This window comes from Nomascus leucogenys, chromosome 17 (assembly GCF_006542625.1).
Source record: "Nomascus leucogenys isolate Asia chromosome 17, Asia_NLE_v1, whole genome shotgun sequence".
Taxonomy (NCBI): domain Eukaryota; kingdom Metazoa; phylum Chordata; class Mammalia; order Primates; family Hylobatidae; genus Nomascus; species Nomascus leucogenys.
In genome coordinates, this window is record NC_044397.1 from 84,636,830 (window position 1) to 84,659,101 (window position 22,272).

At 47.1% G+C, this 22,272-nt stretch overlaps 1 protein-coding gene across 4 annotated transcripts; it reads left to right on the forward strand.

The window, feature by feature from the left end:
• The first annotated feature begins 214 nt into the window (after positions 1–214).
• On the forward strand, positions 215–21,319 carry CEACAM5 (CEA cell adhesion molecule 5). 4 transcript variants are annotated; one of them, XM_030797088.1, is made up of 10 exons: positions 215–385; positions 1,274–1,633; positions 6,551–6,829; positions 7,230–7,484; positions 9,005–9,283; positions 9,677–9,931; positions 11,480–11,758; positions 12,461–12,715; positions 18,744–18,862; positions 20,713–20,828. In XM_030797088.1, the coding sequence occupies exons 1-9, from the start codon at positions 322–324 to the stop codon at positions 18,824–18,826; spliced, it is 2,109 nt and encodes a 702-aa protein (XP_030652948.1). In that variant the 5' UTR covers positions 215–321; the 3' UTR covers positions 18,827–18,862; positions 20,713–20,828. The 4 variants fall into 4 exon arrangements, with proteins under 4 accessions (XP_030652948.1, XP_030652949.1, XP_030652950.1 ...); XM_030797089.1 differs by having other exon boundaries at positions 226–385; positions 20,687–21,319; XM_030797090.1 differs by lacking the exon at positions 20,713–20,828 and having other exon boundaries at positions 322–385; positions 18,735–18,826.
• The last annotated feature ends 953 nt before the right edge of the window (positions 21,320–22,272 follow it).

Here is a 22,272-nt window from a genome sequence, read left to right on the forward strand (position 1 = left end):
CACTGGGGAAGGCAGATTGTCCTCCCGGGGGATGGGGGTCCATCCACCTTGCCGAAAAGCTTTGTCTGGGGAACTGAAAGTAGAAGGGAAAAAGGAGGAGGGACAAAAGAGGCAGAAATGAGAGGGGAGGGGACAGAGGACACCTGAATAAAGACCACACCCATGACCCACGTGATGCTGAGAAGTACTCCTGCCCTAGGATGAGACTCAGGGCAGAGGGAGGAAGGACAGCAGACCAGACAGTCACAGCAGCCCTGACAAAAGCGTTCCTGAAACTCAAGCTCTTCTCCACCGAGGAGGACAAAGCAGACAGCAGAGACCATGGAGTCTCCCTCGGTCCCTCCCCACAGATGGTGCATCCCCTGGCAGAGGCTCCTGCTCACAGGTGAGGGGAGGACAACCTGGGAGAGGGTGGGAGGAGGGAGCACAGAGACTGGCTGGGGTCTCCTGGGGAGGACAGGGCTCTGAGATGGACAGAGGGCTCCTGTTGGAGCCTGAATAGGGAAGAGGACATCAGAGAGGGACAGGAGTCACACCAGAAAAATCAAATTGAACTGGAATTGGAAAGGGGCAGGAAAACTTCAAGTGTTCTATTTTCCTAGTTAATTGTCACTGGCCACTACATTTTTAAAAATCATAATAACTGCATCAGATGACACTTTAAATGAAAACATAACCAGGGAATGAAACACTGTCCTCATCCGCCTGCCGCGGACATTGGAAAATAAACCCCAGGCCGTGGAGGGCCCTGGGAACGCTCATGAACTCATCTACAGGAATCTGCAGCCTGTCCCAGGCACTGGGGTGCAACCAAGATCACACAAATCCCTGCCCTCATGAAGCTCATGCTGTCATGGGGAGGAAGACAGACATGCAAAGAGATCTAGAATGTGAGGTCAGGTGTTGACAAGAGCCCTGGAGGGAACAGAGCAGGGAAAGGTCAGGAAAGGAAGACCCAGGGTCTCTAGAGGGGGTGTCAGGGAAGGGATCTCCCAAGAATGCCCTGATGTGAGCAGGACCTGAGGACCGTGGGGAAGGAGCCGTGCAGACCCCTGGAAAAGTGGATTCCACACAGGGAAATGCCAAGGTCGGAGGTGCTAAGGAAATAGGAGTCACACTGCTGACCTTGACCCAGCAGGACACACACACACACACACACACACACTCACTCCAGGGTTGGGGGATGAAGAGACCTGCTCAGGACCCAAGGCCCCGTTTTTCCACCCTAATGCATACGTCCCAATATTGACCGATGCTCTCTCCTCTCTCCTAGCCTCACTTCTAACCTTCTGGAACCCGCCCACCACTGCCCAGCTCACTATCGAATCCACGCCATTCAGTGTCGCGGTGGGGAAGGAGGTTCTTCTACTCGTCCACAATCTGCCCCAGAATCGTATTGGCTACACCTGGTACAAAGGGGAAAGAGTGGATGGCAACCGTCTAATTGTAGCATATGCAATAGGAACTGCACAAGCCACCCCAGGGCCCGCATACAGCAGTCGAGAGACAGTATACCCCAATGCATCCCTGTTGATCCAGAACGTCACCCAGAATGACACAGGCTTCTACACCCTACAAGTCATAAAGTCAGATCTTGTGAATGAAGAAGCAACTGGACAGTTCCATGTATACCGTGAGTACTTCCCCATGACCTCTGGGTGCTGGGGGGTTAGTTCTACTTCCCACACATGGGATTATCAGGCCTGGGCTGTGCCTGTGGCCCCCTCTGCATTACGTGCCATGTTAGGGTTTGGGCATTTAGTGCAGGACACACACAGAAGAGACAAACTTCAACAGATCAGAATTCCTTTTTGGCATCCAGACCCTGCAGACACTCACTGCACAGGAAAGACAGTCTGATGCGGGGGACTCAGCATGGGGAGGTCAGTCTCAGCCAAGCACCCCGTGCCCTCCCCATAAACCTGACCCTGAGAAAGACCCTGGAGAACTGCATCAGGGCCTGGCCTGAGGGACCCCTGGGATCTTCACAGAGAAGCTCAGCCCCAGGGCTCCTGGCTCCAGGTGACTCAGGGGAGCCTGTGCCAGGGCTGTGTTGTGGCCTCCTGGGCAAGGCTAACTGGGAGCAAGAACTTAGCAGCTGTCCAAGGGCCGTGGCTCCTGGAAATGGATTCTGGATGCAGAATCGGAGTTTCTGGCCACACCTGTTCTTGTCCCCAGAGTCTCATTTGGACAAGGACAGAGCCTTGTCCTTTACTTGAGACTCAATGTGGGGAGGATAGACAGACAAGGTTACTAGGGCATCAGCCCATTGCCCTGGGGACATAGGTAACTCCATGGGAAGCTCAGTTTCCCCAGGAGGAGGGACAGAGGAGAGAAGATGCTCCTGGCAGCTCCTTGTCCACCAGGGATCAGGCCCAGGGCCTTCTCTCTTGGAGGCAAATAAACATAAATGCTGTTCATTTGAGCAGCTCCGCTGTGCAGAGCTGAGATCAAGTAATTGTAAATATTTTGAGGTTAATTCACAAACAACCTCACAGCCAAATAGCACTTATACTACTTATTGAAAGGAAATTGAGGCACAGGGAGACAGTCACTAACAAGGGTCACACAGGCCATAGGTGTCAGATTGAAGTCACGTGAGGTCTGTCTGCAGCCACAGCCCCCTCCTCTCCTCAACCGGGGATGGGTGGGGCTGTTTGTTCTTAGGCATCTGCATCTGAGACCAGTCATGGGCTTGCTTCCTTTTATCTTGGGCATCCACAGCTCAGAAGTGGAGATTCTGGTCTGGAAAGTGAGAAGTAAATGGAGAACTAATCAGTTTTACTCTAGAACTAAATCACCTCAACAGTCAGGGTCAGTGCCGGGATTGCCCAGGCCTCTCCCTGAGATCCATAGCCCCCTCACTGGACCGCGAATCCTGTGTTTCCCGATGTGTCAGTGTCACTCCCATGGGAGGATAAAGGAAAGGGCTTTGCTTTCTCTCCCCACTCACACCCTGCGCCAACAGAGGCCCAAAGTGAGACACACGCTTGCTCAGTAGCTCTCTCATAAAGGAGGGAATGAATGAAGGAATGATCCATAACCTCTATAGAGACTGGATCCTGGATGCAGAATCCTAGGAGGTTCTGACCACACCTGTTCCCTGTCCATCAGGGGCTAAGATCCATGTACCATTCCTCTGACCCCCTGTCCCGAAAGCCACCCTATCTCATGTGACTCTGGGGTTCCTTGGCCATGGGAGGGTTTTCAAGGCTCCCTGGTCCTGGTCGGGACAGCCAAGGGACTCCTGGTCCTGGGGTCTCTGAGGTCACTATATCCCGCATGGCTCATTGCCATGGGCATTTCTGACTCTCCTCTCTTCCTCCATGTTCCTCGTCTTCCTCCCTCTTCATTCCAGCTGAGATGCCCATCCCTGAACATCTTCCTCCACTCTTAGGCCTTCCCCAGACACTCCCTTGAACAAGGCAGGCTGTGCTGTTTTCTTGCCACTCACACTGTGTCCTGGCCCACTTCCCAGGCAATAGGGAAGGCACAGAAATCAGCTGGAGCAGCCGCCCCTGCCAGGCTCCATCACAAGCCAACGTCAACAGGTCACCAGGAGAATGAGCTTCCGCTGTGTCCCTGCCCAGGGCTCTTTACCTCCATAAGGTCAACACACGGAACAGGCAGTAGGACAGGGATGAGCAACTCCTCCACCCACTCCCTACACTGACTCACCAGGGGGTCAGAGGCAGGACAGGTCTGCAGTCCCCAAAGCCCACATGCTGATTTCACCCATTTCACTACCTGCCCCCCCTTCATCCTGGTGTGGGGCTCACATCCTCCAGTGGATCCTGGGACCTCCCTCAGGTGGAGCTGGCCAGGCAGGTGCTGTCTGATGGGTTTGCTGCCCATTCCACATACACCTGTGTCCTCATGATGATGCCATTGTCATAAGGTGGAGTCCCTTGGACTGAGATGTGAACCAGCCACTGGAGTCTCACTTAGACTCTGCCCAGTTATACAAACTTAAACTCTAATTGTGTTTTCTGAGGTTGATAGGAGAGGAAGAAAATCTTTCACATGCCTGTTTTGAGGCTTCTCCTCTTTTTGCCTAACTCTGCACAGGAACTAGGGGCAGAGAGCACTTTCTAAATTTACTAACATCACACATATCGCTTCTCCTAATTTGGCATCATTTCTCCCTTTATGTAATTGACACACCTAAGAGTTCCTCTCTGACAGGTTCTGTCCTCTTAACAGAACTCACATCCCTCTCTCTATTCAGGGAGTCACTGATTTCAAACCACCTTCGGCATCTTCCTTTGAGCATAATGTGATCCCTCTGGAATTCAGAGCAGACCTAAACCTCAGTATAATATTAAAAGAAGTACTACTTCCAGCAATTGATCTTAGATCTTTAGGCCATTAATAAGAATTTCCACTTATGGAAAAAATTTAATGTTTCCCCCAAATGTCTTTCATTTTTTTAACTATAGTCAGAAAATAACATGAGATCTAAACTCCTGACAAATTTTTAAGGGCAAATTGTAGTATTACAGGTTGAGTATCCCAAATCCAAAAATCCAAAATCTGAAATGCTCCAAAATCCAACATTTTTTGACCACTGACATGATTCTCAAAAGAAATGCTCACTGAAGGCCAGGCACGGTGGCTCACGCCTGTAATCCCAGCGCTTCGGGATGCCAAGGCGGGCGGATCACGAAGTCAAGAGATCAAGACCATCCTGGCCAACATGGTGAAACCCCGTCTCTACTAAAAATACAAAAATTAGCTGGACGTGGTGGCGCACGCCTATAGTCTCAGCTACTTTGGAGGCTGAGGCAGGAGAATCACTTGAACCCGGGAGGCGGAGGTTGCAGTGAGCCGAGATCGTGCGACTGCACTCCAGCCTGGCAACAGAGCGAGACTCCATCTCAGAAAAAAAAAGAAGAAAAAGAAAGAAAAGAAAAGAAAAAAGAAAAGCTCACTGGAGCACTCTGGATTCCGTATTTTCAGATTTGGGATGCTAAACTGCTAAGTATACTGCAAATATTCAAAACTCAAAAACAGTCAGAAATCCAAAACACTTTTAGTCCTAAGCCTTACGCATAAGAGATACTCAATCTGTATGAACTATAGGCACCAAGCTGAAGAGCAGATCCCTAGAACCTCCTCATCCTGCATAACTGAAACTGCAGACCCATGAACAACTCTCCATTCCCCCCACTCCCAGGCCCTGACAACCACCATTCTACTCTCTGATTCCACGAGTGTGACTACTCTAAGGACCTCATATAGGTGGAATCCTACAGTATCTGCCCTGTGAGTGGCTTATTTCATTTAGCATAATGTCCAATGGGAGAAAATAATTGCGAAACTTCTTCTCAAAGTTCTCTCTCATAACTGTCAAACACACATGGTCCTTGAGGGCCAGATTTCCAGCAGTTCATGCTCCCCCTTTTCCACCAGTCAGTTCTGCATTTGCAAATGTCCACGTGTATTTATGGAGAGATCCACAGCATCCTCGCCTGCCCTGTGCAAGGGGAGAAGGGATATTAAAGAGCAAAGACAGGCCGGGCTTAGGGGCTCATACCTGTAATCCCAGCACTTTGGGAGGCTGAGGTGGGCGGATCACCTGAGGTCAGAAGTTCAAGACCAGCCTGACCAATATGGTGAAACCTCATCTCTACTAAAAATACAAAATTTAGCTGGGCATGGTGGTGGGCGACTGTTAGTGCCAGCTACTCAGGAGGCTGAGACAGGAGAATTGCTTGAACCCGGGAGGCAGAGGTTGCAGTGAGCCGAGATCGTGCCTGGCCAACACAGCAAGACTCCATCTCAAAAAACAAACAAACAAAAAAAAGACCAAAGACAAAGAACATACATATGGTTCTGCTGTTAAATCTGGGCAGCTCCTGCCTGTCACCTCAAGTTCTAGATCATTCCCTGGACTCCACTCTATCTTTAGGGGTCTCTGGCTCAAGTCAGTCATCATCAAACACCCGGGAAAAACTGCCCCACCTTGTGCCTCCACTGCCTGATGACTGAACTGACCTCCAGGCTTGCCTCTGGTGTCCCCTGTGTTATTTCTGCTGAAACATCCAGTCCCAGGCCAGGCTGCACAATATGTACAGGGTTTAAGCACAAAGGGAAAACCCATCACCATCCATTTCTAAGACATCCTTGCAAAGGGAAACCACAGAAAAAATACACCTAGGGAAACAAAGTAGGACGGAAGGTGGAAGGGACCCAGCACTTGAACGTTCCAGGTGAGGACCCTACAGTGGGCCAGGTAGTCAGCTGGTGAGGGAGGGACCAGGAGAGGCACCAGGAGCTGTGAACCCCCAGTCCTGTGTCTATCCACAGCCCAACGCTGCTGCTCAGTTCACACTTGAGAAAGTCTGTGCTTCTCCCACACCGAGCATGCAGCCTCACAGTCTCTGAGCTCTCAGATCATCATGCATCTGTCTTGTGACACATACACCCACCGTGGGCTTTTAAGGACTCAGGTGGGCTGAGAGGTGGGAGGTGCCAACTCTGATTGAAAGATGCCTGTGAGGAATCAAAGGTGCCACACAGGGCAATCTTCTCTCTGTTATCTGCACAGCGGAGCTGCCCAAGCCCTCCATCTCCAGCAACAACTCCAACCCCGTGGAGGACAAGGATGCTGTGGCCTTAACCTGTGAACCTGGGACTCAGGACACAACCTACCTGTGGTGGGTAAACAATCAGAGCCTCCCCGTCAGTCCCAGGCTGCAGCTCTCCAATGGCAACAGGACCCTCACTCTATTCAATGTCACAAGAAATGACACAGCAATCTATGAATGTGAAACCCAGAACCCAGTGAGTGCCAGGCGCAGTGACGCAGTCATCCTGAATGTCCTCTGTGAGTATCTCTGCTCCTCTCTGGCCCAGGCTGCCAGCCCAAATCCACAGGGCCAGTGGCAGGATTTCTCAGTCCCTCTCAGGTTCAAGTACACAGACCCTCACCCCTGGACATCCAGACTGTCTGTGACTTTCTGCCCCAGAAAAACCTGGGCAGACCAAGTCTTGACCAAGAATAGGAGGGGAGGGGCTGTTCCTGTCCTGGGAGGCTCAGGGCCCACACCCTATGATGGGAGAAACAGGTGAATATCTCAGACTCAGGCTCAGTAGATACAAGAGGGGTTTGGTTGAGACTTTAGGATTGTGGTTCAGCTTAGAGGGACACTGTGGTCCTTCCATAGACTAGGAACTTCCACTTCCCTATGACAACATCACATGTGGCTTTATTTTGTTTGCTCCAGATGGTCCGGATGCCCCCACCATTTCCCCTCTAAACACATCTTACAGATCAGGGGAAAATCTGAACCTCTCCTGCCACACAGCCTCTAACCCACCTGCACAGTACTCTTGGTTTGTCAATGGGACGTTCCAGCAATCCACACAAGACCTCTTTATCCCCAACATCACTGTGAATAATAGCGGATCCTATACGTGCCAAGCCCATAACTCAGCCACTGGCCTCAATAGGACCACAGTCACGACGATCACAGTCTCTGGTAAGTGGATCCACGAAACACTGACATCACGTTTTGAGGTGGAGTCTGTCTGGTTTTCAGAGAAGAACCAAGAAGAAATTTTCTATCCCAGCCTGTGTCCAGTGGGCACAAGCAAATCCAAGATTCTCCCACTGAACCTCCCCAGTGTGTCTCTGATTTCTCATGGCTGACCCCGGGTCCAGCCTGGAATGTGGGAGGAGGCTCCCTCAGCCCCAGAGCCCTGTGTAGTGGAGGAAGCTTCACAGAGCGGGAAGGAGCAAGGGTTCTCAAGGTCAAGTTGCTTCTCTCTGTCACCAGTCTGTCCCTTTCTGTCACCTCTTTGTGTTCTTTTGCCCACTCAATGAGCTGCAAGGAACATTCAAGGCTTTGAAACAAGCTCATACTTTTTTCCCAAATGAGAGAAGGAAGCCCCTTGGGTGAGGGAGACACAGTTCAGACTGCTCCCTGCTCTGCTCTGGGCTCCCCTGGGTGACTGGCCTTGCCTGACTCCACCTGGGTGGGAACCGGGTGTGTGGAGAAGGAGCCCGGGTGGTCTGTCCTGAATTCGGCTAAATCAAGCTGCCAATCAATACCAAAGCTTCCCTTCGTCCCAGTCAGGCTGCAGGAAAATGGAAAGAGAGGGAGCCTCAGGGCAGACTCCTGAGCTGTGTCCTGGCTCTGATGTCACCAGCTATATGAGGCTGTGGGCACAGCACATGGGACACAGCACAGGGGACAGCAAGTGACCCACACTTGGAGAAATCAGGAGATTCACCACAGGGGCTCAGCATGGCAGGGAATGGCAGTGCCAAAAATAGTGTATTTATACAGAGGGTAACAGTACGTATCTAACATAGACTTACCATCTTAACTTTTCTACACGTGCAGTTCAGTGGTATTAAATATATTCCCCTTGTTCTGCTACCATCACCACCATCTACCCACAGAACTCTTTTCTTCCTCCCAAAATGAAACTGTTCCCATCAAACTCCTGGGCAGAGCTGCCCCACCTGTGGCCCACAGTCTGACCCCTGACTTGTCACCTCTAGACGTGCTCCTAGTCTTACGCTATTTCTGCTCAAACATCCATCCCCATCATCACCTATCTCTAGGATGTCCTTAAATAGCAAAGCCTCAGAGCAAACACACCTTGGCTGGGTGGTGTGGGACTGTGCAGCTGGAAGAAACTCAGCTCCTTCAAATTCCAGGTGAACCTCAATGGGCCAGGCAGCCAACTGGTCAAGAAAGGACCAGAAGTGCTGGGAGCTGTGACCCCCAGCCCTGTGTGTGTCCATAACCCAACACTACTGCCCAATTCACACTTGAGAAAGTCTGTGCTTCTCCCACACAAAACAGCTGGCCTCATGGTCTCTGAGCCCTCAGATCATTGTGCATCTGTCTTGTGACGCACACACACCTGCCATGAGCTTTAAAGGACTCAGTTGGGCTGAGAGGTGGGAGATGCCAACTCTGATTGATAGATGCCTATGGAGGAATCACAGGTGCCACACAGGGAAATCTTCTCTCTGTTATCTGCACAGCACAGCCACCCAAACCCTTCATCACCAGCAACAACTCCAACCCTGTGGAGGATGAGGATGCTGTAGCCTTAACCTGTGAACCTGAGATTCAGAACACAACCTACCTGTGGTGGGTAAACAATCAGAGCCTCCCGGTCAGTCCCAGGCTGCAGCTGTCCAATGACAACAGGACCCTCACTCTACTCAGTGTCACAAGGAATGATGTAGGACCCTATGAGTGTGGAATCCAGAACGAATTAAGTGTTGACCGCAGTGACCCAGTCACCCTGAATGTCCTCTGTGAGTATCTTCTGTTCCTCTGTGGCCCAGGCTGCCAGCCCAAATCCACACAGCCAAAGTCCAGGCCTCTCAGTCCCTCTCAGGCCCAAGGACAGAGACCTTTACCCCTGGACTTCCAGGCTGGCCCTACCCCCAGCAAATCCATGCAGGCCCAGTCCTGACCAAGAATAGGAGGGGAGGGGCTGCTCCTGTCCTGTAACACTCGGGTTCCACAGCTGGTGATGGGAGAAACAGATGAATGTCTCAAACTCTGGCTAAGTGGATACACTAGAGGTTTGGTTGGGACTTCAGGATTGTGACTTGGCTCAGGGGGACACTGTGGCCCTTTCACAGACCAGGAGCTTCCCTTTCCCTCTGATGACATCACCTGTGGCTCTATTCTCTTTGCTCCAGATGGCCCAGACGGCCCCACCATTTCCCCCTCATACACCTATTATCGTCCAGGGGTAAACCTCAGCCTCTCCTGCCATGCAGCCTCTAACCCACCTGCACAGTATTCTTGGCTGATTGATGGGAACCTCCAGCAACACACACAAGAGCTCTTTATCTCCAACATCACTGAGAAGAATAGCGGACCCTATACCTGCCATGCCAATAACCCGGCCAGTGGCCACAACAGGACTGCAGTCAAGACAATCACAGTCTCTGGTAAGTGGATCCCTAGACCATTAGCAATAGGTTCTGGAGTGGAATCTGTCTGGCTTTCAGAAAAGAGCCAGGAAGAAATTTTCTTTCCCAGTATGCATCCAATGGGCACAAGCAATCCCAGATTCAATCCTGAGCACTCCCAATTTGTCTCTACAGACACTCTCCCCTTGTTTTTCTGATTTCTCATGGCTGACATTGTGTCCACCCTGAGAAATGTGGGGAGGGGGCTTCATCAGCCCCGAGCCCTGTGTAGTGGAAGGGGCGTCATAGAGGGGGAAGCAAGAAGGGTCCTCAAGGTCAAGTTGCTCCTCTCTGTCACCAATATGTCCCTTTCTGACACCACTTTGTGTTCTTTTACCTAATCCATGAGCTACAAGGAACATCTGAGGCTTTGAAACAAGCTCATACTTTTTCCCCAAATGAGAGGAGGACGCCCCTTGGACGAGGGTGGAGCAGCTCAGACTCTGCTCCCGGCTCCACTCCGGGCTCCCCTGGTGACTGGCCCTGCCCTGACTTCACCTGGGGTGGGACCCGGGCATGTGGAGAAGGTGCTCAGGTGGCCTGTCCTAAATCTGGCTGAGTCAAGCTGCCAGTTGAAGCCAAGCCTTCCCAGGGACAGGCTGCAGGGAAATAAGAAGAGAGGGAGCCTCGGGGCAGACCCCTGAGCTGTATCCTGGAGTCTGAAGTCACCGGCTGTATGAGATTGTGGGCACAGGACATGGGACACAGCACAGAAGACAGTGAGTGGCGCACACTTGGAGACACACAGAAATTCACCCATGGGGACTTGGCATGGCAGGGAAGGGGCAGTGCCAAAAAGTGTGTATTTATAGAGAGGGTAAGACTACCAGCCACTATATATATCTAACATAAGATACCATTTTAACCTTTCTATGTATGCAGTTTAGTAGTATTAAATATATTCCCATTATTCTGCTACCATCATCACCATCCACCCACAGAACTCTTTTCTTCTTCCTAAAATGAAACTCTGTTTCCATCAAACTCTTGGGTAGAGCTGCCCACCTGTGGCCCACAGCCTGACCCCTGAACTCAACTCTAGACTTGCTCCTGGTCTCCTGAGCTATTTCTGCTCAAACACCCATCCCCATCATCACCCATCTCCAGGATAGCCTTGAAACAAAAGGCTCAGAGAAAACACCCCATGGTTGGGTGGTGTGGGACTGTGCAGCTGAACGGGATTCAGCACCCACAAGTCCCCAGGTTGGCCAGGCTGTCAGCCATCAGGGAAGAACCAAAGGAGGTGCTGGGGGCTGTGACTCCCAGTCCTGGGTCTGTCCACAACCCAACACTACTGCCCAATTCACACTTGAGAAAGTCTGTGCTTCTCCCACACAAAACAGCTGGCCTCATGGTCTCTGAGCCCTCAGATCATTGTGCATCTGTCTTGTGACGCACACACACCTGCCATGAGCTTTAAAGGACTCAGTTGGGCTGAGAGGTGGGAGATGCCAACTCTGATTGAAAGATGCCTGTGAGGAATCAAAAGTGCCACACAGGGCAATCTTCTCTCTGTTATCTGCACAGCGGAGCTGCCCAAGCCCTCCATCACCAGCAGCAACTCCAACCCCATAGAGGACAAGGATGCTGTAGTCTTAACCTGTGAACCTGAGGCTCAGGACACAACCTACCTGTGGTGGGTAAACAATCAGAGCTTCCCGGTCAGTCCCAGGCTGCAGCTCTCCAATGGCAACAGGACCCTCACTCTATTCAATGTCACAAGAAATGACACAGGAGCCTATGAATGTGGAATCCAGAACTCAGTGAGTGCAAACCACAGTGACCCAGTCATCCTGAATGTCTTCTGTGAGTATCTTCTGTTCCTCTGTGGCCCTGGTTTCCAACACAAATCCACACAGCCAGAGGCCAGACTCTCAGTTCTCCTCAGGTCCAAAGAGGCAGACCCCCACCCTTGGACACCCAGGCTGGCCATAACTTCCTGCCCCAGGAAAACTTGGGCAACCTCAGCCTGGACCAAGAATAGGAGGGGAGGGGCTGCTCCTGTCCTGGGAGGCTCAGGGTCCACAGCCTATGATGGGACAAACAGGTGAATGTCTCAGACCCAGACTCAGTGGACATGAGGGTTATGGTTTGGACTTTTTTTTTTTTTTGAGACAGAGTCTCACTCTGTCGCCCAGGCTGGAGTGCAGTGGCGCGATCTCGGCTCACTGCAAGCTCCACCTCCCGGGTTCACGCCATTCTCCTGCCTCAGCCTCCCGAGTAACTGGGATTACAGACACGTGCCACCATGCCCAGCTAATTTTTTTTGTATTTTTAGTAGAAATGGGGTTTCACCATGTTGGTCAGGCTGATCTCGAACTCCTGATCTGCCCGCCTCGGCCTCCCAAAGTGCTGGGATTACAGGCATGAGCCACTGCGCCCGGCCGGTTTGGACTTTTTAACACAGGATTGGGACAGGACTCAGAGGGACACTGTGGCCCTTCTACAAGCAGGAGCTTCCCCTTTCCTCTAATGACATCACCTGTGGCTTTGTTCTCTTTGTTCCAGATGGCCCGGACACCCCCATCATTTCCCCCCCAGACTCGTCTTACCATTCGGGAACAAACCTCAACCTCTCCTGCCACTCGGCCTCTAACCCACCCCCGGAGTATTCTTGGCGTATCAATGGGATACCGCAGCAACACACACAAGTTCTCTTTATCTCCAAAATCACGTCAAATAATAACGGGGCCTATGCCTGTTTTGTCTCTAACTTGGCTACTGGCCGCAATAATTCCATAGTCAAGAGCATCACGGTCTCTGGTAAGTGGCTCCCTGGAGCATCGGCATCATGTTCTGGGGTGGAGTCTATCTGGTTCTCACAAAAGAGCCAAGAAGACATTTTATTTCCCAGTCTGTGTTCCATGGGCACAAGGAAATCCCAAATTCTATCCTGAGCCCCCTCACTCCATCTCGGCCGACTCTCTCCTCCCCGGCTTCTCTGATATCTCATGGCTGACCTCGGGTCCAGCCTGGAATGTGGGGAGGGGGCTCCCTTAGCCCCAGAAGGCCCCCTATAGTGAAAGGGACTTCATAGTCCAGGAGAAAGAAGGGTCCTTAAGGTCGAGTTGCTCCTATCACCAATATGTCCCTTTCTGTCACCTCTTTGTGTTTTTTCACCTACCCTATGAGCTACAAGGAACAAGGAGGCTTTGAAACCAGCCCACACTTTTTCCCCAAATGAGAGGAGGAAGCCCCTTGGATGAGGGAGGAGCAGCTCAGACTCTGCTCCCTGCTCTGCGCCCGGCTCATCCGGTGACTGGCTCTGCCCTGGCTCCACTTGGGGTGGGACTGGGGCATGTGGAGAAGGTGTCCAGGTGGCCTGTTCTGAATCTGGCTAAATCAAGTTGCCAATCCACAGCAGAGCCTCCCTTGGGTCAGGTTGCAGGGAAATGGGAAAAGAGGGAGCCTCGGGACAGACTCCTGAGCTGTGTCCTGGCTCCGAAGTCACTGGCTGTATGAGGCTGTGGACTGTGGACACAGCACACAGGACACAGCAGAGGAAAGTGAGTGACACACACTTGGAGAAATAGGGCGATTCAGCCACAGGGGCTCTGTATGGGAGGGAACAGGTAGTGCCAAAAAGTGTGTGTTTATAGAGAGGGTAAACTACCAGCCACTATATATGTCTAACATAAAACTTACCATTAACCATTTCTAAGTGTACAATTAAGTGAAACAGCATAAATATCAATCAAGTATATTGCCCGGTGTGGTGGCTCATCTCTGTAATCCCAGCACTTTGGGAGGCCAAAGGGAATGGATCACCTGAGGTCAGGAGTTCAAGATACAGAAAAAAAAAAAAGTAGCTAGGCATGGTGGTGGGTGCCTGTAATCCCAGCTACTCTGGAGGCTGAGGCCAGAGAATCGCTCGAACCTGGGTGGCGGAGGTTGCAGTGAGCCGAGATTGCGCCACTGCCCTCCAGCCTGGGTGACAGAGTGAGACTGTATCACAAAAAAAAAAAAGGAAAAAATAAATCAAGTCTCTTTATACTCTTGTCTAACCATCACATCACACTATCAATTTCCAGAACTTTTTCATCTTACCATACTAAACCTCTGTACCCAATAAACAGTAACTCCTTCTCCCCCTAAACTCCGGTAACCTCCATTCTACTTTCTGTCTCTAGGTAATCAACTATTCTAACAATCTTACATAAATGGAATTATATAATAGTTGTCCTTTTGTGTCTGCCCTATTTCACTTAGGGTAATGTCTTCAAGGTTCATCCATTTTGCACCATGTATCACAATTTTCTTCCTTGTTAAGATTGAATAACATTCCATTGTATGGATACACCTCATTTTTCTATCCACTTATCTTTCAATGGACTTTTCAGTTGTTTCCACCTTTTGGCTATTGTGAGCAATGCTGCTGTGAACATCAGTGTACAATTATCTGTTCAAATCACTGCCTTCAGTTCTTTTTGGTGTATGTCCAGAAATGGAATTGGTGGATCAAATGTTAATTCTTTTTTTTTGTTTGTTTTTTTTGAGATGGAGTCTCGCTCTGTCGACCAGGCTGGAGTGCAGTGGCGCAATCTCGGCTCACTGCAAGCTCCTCCTCCCATGTTCACGCCATTCTCCTGCCTCAGCCTCCCGAGTAGCTGGGACTACAGGTGCCTGCCACCATGCCTGGCTAAATTTTTTATTTTTATTTTTAGTAGAGACGGGGTTTCACAGTGTTAGCCAGGATGGTCTCGATCTCCTGACCTCGTGATCCGCCCACCTTGGCCTCCCAAAGTGCTGGGATTACAGGCATGAGCCACCGCGCCCAGCCCCAAATGTTAATTATTTATTTAATTTTTTGAGGAACCACCACACCATTTTCCACAGTAGCTAATATTTCACATTTCTATCAGCAATGCACTAGAGTTCCAGTTTTTCCACCTCCTTGAAAACACTTATTGTTTTTTGGCCATCCTGATGTGTGTGAAGGTGGAGTATCATTGTGGCTTTGATTTGCATATCTCTAAGTGTTAGTGATGCTGAGCATATTCGCATGTGCTTGTTGGCCATTTGTAGATCTTCCTAGGAGAAATCTCTACTTTAGTCCTTTGTCCATTTATTAATTGGAATTTTGGATTTTTGTGGTTGTTGATTTGTGATAGTTCTTCATATATTGTGGAAATTAATCCCTTCTCAGATATATGATTTGCAAATATTTTTCCCATTTCATAGATTGCCTTTTCACTTTCTCGATAATGTTCTTTCATATATAAAAGTTTTTAATTTTCGAGACCCCGTGCAGTGGCCACGCCGGTAATCTCAGCACTTTGGGAGGCCAAGGCAGGTGGATCACAAGGTCAGGAGATCAAGACCATCCTGGCTAACACAGTGAAACCCCGTCTCTACTAAAAATACAAAAAAATTAGCTGGGTGTGGTGGTGGGCACCTGTAGTCCCAGCTACTCGGGAGGCTGAGGCAGGAGAATTGCATGAACCCGGGAGGCAGAGCTTACAGTGAGCTGAGATCGTGCCACTGCACTCCAGCCAGGGCGAGACTCCGTCAAAAAAAAAAAAAAAAGGTTTTAGTTTTCATGAAGTCCAGTTTATCCGTTTTTTTCTCTTGTTGCGTATTTGTTGTTATAACCAAGAAATCACTGTGAAATTAAATGTCATTAAGCTTTTTTCCCTATGGTTTTTTCTCAGAGTTTTATACTTTTCACTCTTACATTTAGGTCTTGATCCATTTTAGGTTCATTTTCATATATGTTGTCAGGCAAAGATTCAACTTGTTCTTATGCATGGATATTCAGCTTTCCCCATATCATTTGTTGAAAAGACTGTCCTTTCCCCATTAAATGGTCTTGGCACCCTTATCAAAAATCATTTGGCCATATGTGCAAGCATTTCTTTCTGGGCTCTATATTCTATTCCTTCGGTTTCAATATCTTCCTTTATGCCAGTACCACACTGTATTGATTACTGTGCCTTTATAGCAAATGCTGAAATCAGGAAGTGTGAGTCCTCTAGCTTCATTCTTTATTTTCCAGGTTGTTTGGCTATTTAGAGTCTTGAGATTCCATATGAATTTTAGGATATGTTTTTCTATTTCTGCAAAAAATGTCACTGGGACTCTGGTATGAATTGCATTGAACCTGCAGCTCACTTTGGGTAGTATTGCCCTCTTAACAATATGGAGACTTCCCATCCATGAAAAAAAATGTCTTTCCATCTATTGATGTTGTCTTTAATTTCCTTCAGCAGTGTTTTATAGTTTTCAGGGTATAATCCTTTCACCTCTAAACTTATTTCTAACTATTTTATACTATTTTATGTTAATGTGAATTGGAAATTTTTTCTTAATTTCCTTTTAGATTGTTCATTGTTAATGTGTAGAAGTACAACTGATGTTTGCGTGTTGACTTTGTATCCTGCAACATTACTGAATTTATTTATTAACTCTAACAAGTTTTTTTAATCTTCAGGGTTTGCTACATATAAGTCCAAGTTATCTGAGAACAGAGATCATTTTACTTCTTCTTTCCAATTTGGATGTCTTTTTTTTTCTTGCCTAATTTCTCTGGCTAGGACTTCTAATACTATGTTGAATAGACGTGGCAAAAGGAGGCATTCTTGTCTTGTTCCTAGTCTTACAGGGAAAGCTTTCAGTCTTTCTCCATTGAGTATCGTGTTAGCGTTGGGCTTTTCACACGTTGCCTTTATTATGCTGAGGTGGTTTCCTTCCATTCATAATTAGAATGTTTTTCTTATGAAAGAATGGTGATTTTTGTCAAATGCTTTTATTGGTTCTATCTAATTTTAAGTCTATTAAATTTTTTTGTGTTTCCAGGAATTTGTCCATTTCATCTAGGTTATTCAACAGTTTGTTGGCATACAATTATTCATAGCATTCTTGTAGTCCTGAATATTTCTGTAGAATTTGTAGCATTGGTAGCAATATCTCCATTTTCTTTTTTTTTCCCCTTTTTTTTTTAAGAGACAAGGTCTCACTCTGCAGCCCAGATCAAGCTAGAATGCAGTGGTGCCATCATAGCTTACTGCAGCCTCAACCTCCAAGGCACAAGTGATCTCCTACTCCAGCCTCTTGAGAAGCTGGGACTACAGATATGTGCCACCATGCCTGGATAGTTTTTTTTAAGAAATTTTGTAGAGACTGTGTCTCCCTATGTTGCCTAGGCTGGTGTCAACCTCCTGACCTCAAGCAGTCCTCCTGCTTAAGTCTCCCAAGGTGCTGGGATTAAATGTGTGAGCCACCATACCTCCATTTTCATTTCTGATTTTAGTAATTTGAAACTTCTCTCTTTTTTCTTCATCAATCTAATAAATGACTGTCAATTTTGTTGATCTTTTTTGAAGAACCAACTTTTGGTTTCATTGATTCCTTCTATTGTTTTTCAATTTTCCATTTTATTTATTTCAACTCTAATCCTTATGATTTCCTTCATGTACTATCTGTGGTTTGAGGTGGTTCTTTTCCTATATCCTGAAGTTGTAAAGTTAGGTTGTTGATTTGAGATCTCTATTTAATTTTAATGTATTTACCATTTTAAATTTCCCACACAAGATTCTTAACTTCTCTGAGCCTTCAATTCTTCAACTGAAAATTGTAATAATTCTCATCACCAGGAAATGGAGGGAAAAATGAAAATTGCAATGAGTGACTATTTAATAGTATTGTTTTAAAGATTTAATGTAATATCCGATTAAGCCTTCAGCAAAATGCCACACACAGAGGGAAACTTCATAAATATTAGCTGCTTTTATCACCACTGTTATTAGCTTGAAGTTAGGCAGTTCTAGAGCCAAATCCTAGACCCACTTCTCACTAATTATATGACTTTGGATAAGTTTTTTCACCACTCCAAGCCTCTATCATTTCATCTGTAAGATGGAAATCATGCCTACCCAACAGGGTTATTGTGTGGATCAAATGAGATGCCAAAAAAGCATTTACAGTAGCTAACATAGCATTAATCATCACCCTGAGTTGCCTGATGAGAGCTAAGCCCCAAATGAAAACCCACTAGGACATGGTTACTGGCTAAAAATGGGGGAGAGAAAAAAAGTTAAGTGCAAAGAATCAAGCCTGGTATGTTAGTTTTCATCCACTGAGATTCAGCCAAGATGGAATTAGAGGTGCACGATAATTTACTGGGGAAAATCACCACGAGGAAAAGTGGAGTAGAAGTGGGAGGAGCCTAAGGGAGCCTTCAGACCACGATGCAGATCTGATTCCTGAGAAGGAGAAAGAGGAGAGAGTTTTAGATAGTGATGCAGTTCTCAGAGTTTCCACAAGGCTGGTGGGGCGTCCTCAAGCCCCTCACCCGTGAGAGAGAAGCAGAGTCCCCCAGAACTGGGCTTTTCATTCCCCTGTTGGGAGCCCATAAGAAGCGAGTTCTCTGTGCAACAGATTTAGTAAATACAGAATGCACTAGCCTGGGCCTTCTGCCAATCAAGTCCCTGCCATAGAGACCTAACAGACTCTTATTTATGCCTACCACAACTGAGACACTGAGAAAAAGATGCAACCATGAAAAGATAGAAAGTTCTAATGACATGCAAAAACAGCAATCAGTCTTTCTCAAATTTCAAAGCCTTCAGAAATATCTGAGGGCAGAAAGGCCAGGGTGGAATTGACAGAAGACTGATCACCAACTAGAAACACAGTGAGAGAGAAAAAGTTGCAACCTTCCCACAAAACTAATGCATTCCTCGAAGGAACAAGTAGAGACTACTTCATGCTAAGAGCTGGAACCTGGGGCACCCCACTGTAAAATGACATCACATTCCTTCTTTCTCTTTTCTTTCCACGACAGACGATTCAGCATCTGGAAGTTCTCCTGGTCTCTCAGCTGGGGCCACTGTCGGCATCATGATTGGAGTGCTGGTTGGGGTTGCTCTGATATAGTAGCCCTGGTGTAGTTTCTGCATTTCAGGAAGACCGGTAGGTATAACGGCCTTTCCTCTTGTTCTGTTTCCTGCAGTGCTGACTGCCATGCTTGGGAGAGGGAAAGGACTTCTTCACCTGTATCTGGGACTGGATCTCCTCCTCCTACCCCCAAGCTCCTGCTTCTCAGCACTAATTCCTGCAGGTCTCTTCTTCCCTGATCTTCATGCTCCCTGTACGCCACTGTCTCTTAGACATAATTATCTCCAGCCTCTGCTCATTTGTTTCCCAGATTCAATACATTGTCAAAGCCTCTTGGTCCTTTTTTTAACACCTCTCACTTGTGTCATTCTCTCCATTCCCATAAACCTCAACAACTGCTCAATGTCCTGCTTGACCCCTTGTTGCCAGTCTTTGAAACCTTTCTTGCATATGACTGCCTCATTACCTTTCTGAAATCTAGTTCACTCGCCTACTCAAGAAGACACAGGGGCCTACTGTGGTCTGTTAGATAAGTTCACATTTCTTCTCTTTACTAATCTTTTTCACTTCCTTTACCACCACTCCCTTATATAATTCCATCATCCTAATAGATCTGTCTCCCTACACATCCCTGCCTCTCCACCCCACATGTACATGGAATTCTTAGTTCCAATGTTACACCTAAAAACATGTCAAACAGGGTGACCTACTTCCACCGTCTGCACTGTGGAGTTACCCACACCCTTCATCACAAGCAACTTCTGACCTCATGAAGAACAAAAACTGTAGCATTAACACGTGAGTCTTAAGCTCAGAACACAACCTGCCTATGGCTGAGAACCTTTTCCTGATAACCAATTCATGTGTTCATAACAGATACAGAAATGAAGAAGGCAAGGTCCTTAATTCTATGGCAGGAGACAAAACCTGAAAAATAATCATAATACCAAAATAGAAAGGAGTGAACATCACAAGAAATCAGAGAAATCTGATGGAAAATATAGCTACACATTGGAATCACTTAGAAACATTTTATAAAATGGATACTTAAGTCCCACCCATAAATTCTGATTTACTGGTCTGGAGTGGGACCCAGGCATTTGTAATTTTTAAGCCTCCCCAGATGCTGCTAATGTGTAGCCAGGATGGAGAAACCCTGTTTTAAATAGGTAGGACTTGGGGCTGAACCCATGACTTTCAGCTAGGAGTATTAGAATTGCCTATGGAGTTTTTCTGGCCGGGCACGGTGGCTCACACCTATAATCCCAGCACTATGGGAGGCCGAGGCGGGCGGATCAGGAGTTTGAGACCAGCCCGACCAACATGTTGAAACCCCCTCTCTACTAAAAATACAAAAAAATCAGCTGGGCATGGTGGCACGTGCCTGTAATGCCAGTTACCAGAAGGCTGAGGCAGGAGAATCGCTTGAACCTAGGAGGCAGAGATTGCAGTGAGCTGAGATCGTGCCACTGCACTCCAGCCTGGGCGACAGAGTAAGACTCCATCTCAAAAAAAAAAAAAGAATTGCCTATGGAGTTTTTCAACATACGTAAGCCTACACTTTGTTGGCCCTGTTCATTAATGGGCTCCACCAGGAACTTAGGAATCTAGTTGAGAAACAGAAGCTAAATGGAAAGGCCACCTTATTTGATGTGTTAAATTATATGGGAAGCATTGTCAAATCATTAGTGATGTTGAAACTTCTCTAAGTTATATTTATGAGTATGTTATTGATGTGTTCCAAAAGTTACATAAGAAATTCTAGAAATCTAATAGGTTATCAGCCATAATGTCATATGCCACAGAAGTAACTAAATTTCTATGTGAGTTGTGTTCTTATTATCATAAATTATCATCAGATTTTTAACCGTACTCATTTTAAATCTTTGTCATTCACAGATAGTTGTTTTGATTCTTCCTTAAAGCATTTGCAACAACTACAGTCTAAAATTGCTTCTTTACCAAGGATATTTATAGAAAAGACTGACCAGAGATCGAGACCATCCTGGCCAACATGGTGAAACCCCATCTCTACTAAAAATACAAAAATGAGCTGGGCTTGGTGGCGTGCACCTGTAGTTCCAGTTACTCGGGAGGCTGAGGCAGGAGAATCTCTTGAACCCGGGAGGTGGAGCTTGCAGTAAGCCCAGATCGCACCACTGCACTCCAGCCTGGCAACAGAGCAAGAATCCGTCACAAAAAAAAAAAAAAAGAAAGAAAGAAAAGACAAGACAAGACTCTGACCTTTACTCTTGAATACAAGTTTCTGATACCACTGCACTGTCTGAGAATTTCCAAAACTTTAACGAACAAACTGACAGCTTCATGAAACTGTCCACCAAGATCAAGCAGAGAAAATAATTAATTTCATGGGACTAAATGAACTAATGAGGATAATATTTTCATAATTTTTTATTTGAAATTTTGCTGATTCTTTAAATGTCTTGTTTCCCAGATTTCAGGAAACTTTTTTTCTTTTAAGCTATCCACAGCTTACAGCAATTTGATAAAATATACTTTTGTGAACAAAAATTGAGACATTTACATTTTCTCCCTATGTGATCGCTCCAGACTTGGGAAACTATTCATGAATATTTATATTGTATGGTAATACAGTTATTGCACAAGTTCAATAAAAATCTGCTCTTTGTATAACAGAATACATTTGAAAACATTGGTTATATTACCAAGACTTCGACTAGAATGTCATATTTGAGGATATAAACCCATAGGTAATAAACCCATAGGTACTACAAACAAAGTCTGAAGTCAGCCTTGGTTTGGCTTCCTAGTGTCAATTAAACTTCTAAAAGTTTAATCTGAGATTCCTTATAAAAACTTCCAGCAAAGCAACTTTAAAAAAGTCTGTGTGGGCCGGGCACGGTGGCTCACGCCTGTAATCCCAGCACTTTGAGAAGCGGAGGCAGGCGGATCACAAGGTCAGGAGATCGAGATCATCCTGGCTAACACAGTGAAACCCCGTCTCTACTAAAAATACAAAAAAGTTAGCCAGGCGTGGTGGCGGGCTCCTGTAGTCCCAGCTACTCGGGAGGCTGAGGCAGGAGAATGGCATGAACCCGGGAGGCAGAGCTTGCAGTGAGCCAAGATCATGCCACTGCACTCCAGCCTGGGCGACAAAGCGAGACTCCGTCAAAAAAAAAAAAAAAGTCTGTGTGGTCAGTCACTACTCTTGCTGCAGTTACGAAAAGAATGAGGCCAAGTCTGATGAAAATAAATTTATTTTGAAAACAAATTTATCTTATTGGGATTACCTTTGGTAGAAATAGAGATGCCTATGGAGAGAAATTATGTTGAAAAAAAAAAAAACTGTAGTACACCTGTTACGAGACTGTCACTTTGTACATTGTTATTGAGTTTTTATTATCCACCTGTAGACTAGAGTGGACCGTGAATTCTTCCACTTTCTTCAATCCCATTTTCTACCATGGAATCACTAAGAACAAAGTCTGCTCTGTTCCTGAAGC

Excerpts from the sequence above, each read along its gene's own strand:
- CEACAM5 (XM_030797090.1), top strand. The coding sequence starts at position 322 with ATGGAGTCTCCCTCGGTCCCTCCCCACAGATGGTGCATCCCCTGGCAG. Across the intron at positions 6,830-7,229 it reads AGTCATCCTGAATGTCCTCT|ATGGTCCGGATGCCCCCACC; the intron begins GTGAGTATCTCT and ends TGTTTGCTCCAG. Across the intron at positions 7,485-9,004 it reads CACGACGATCACAGTCTCTG|CACAGCCACCCAAACCCTTC; the intron begins GTAAGTGGATCC and ends TTATCTGCACAG.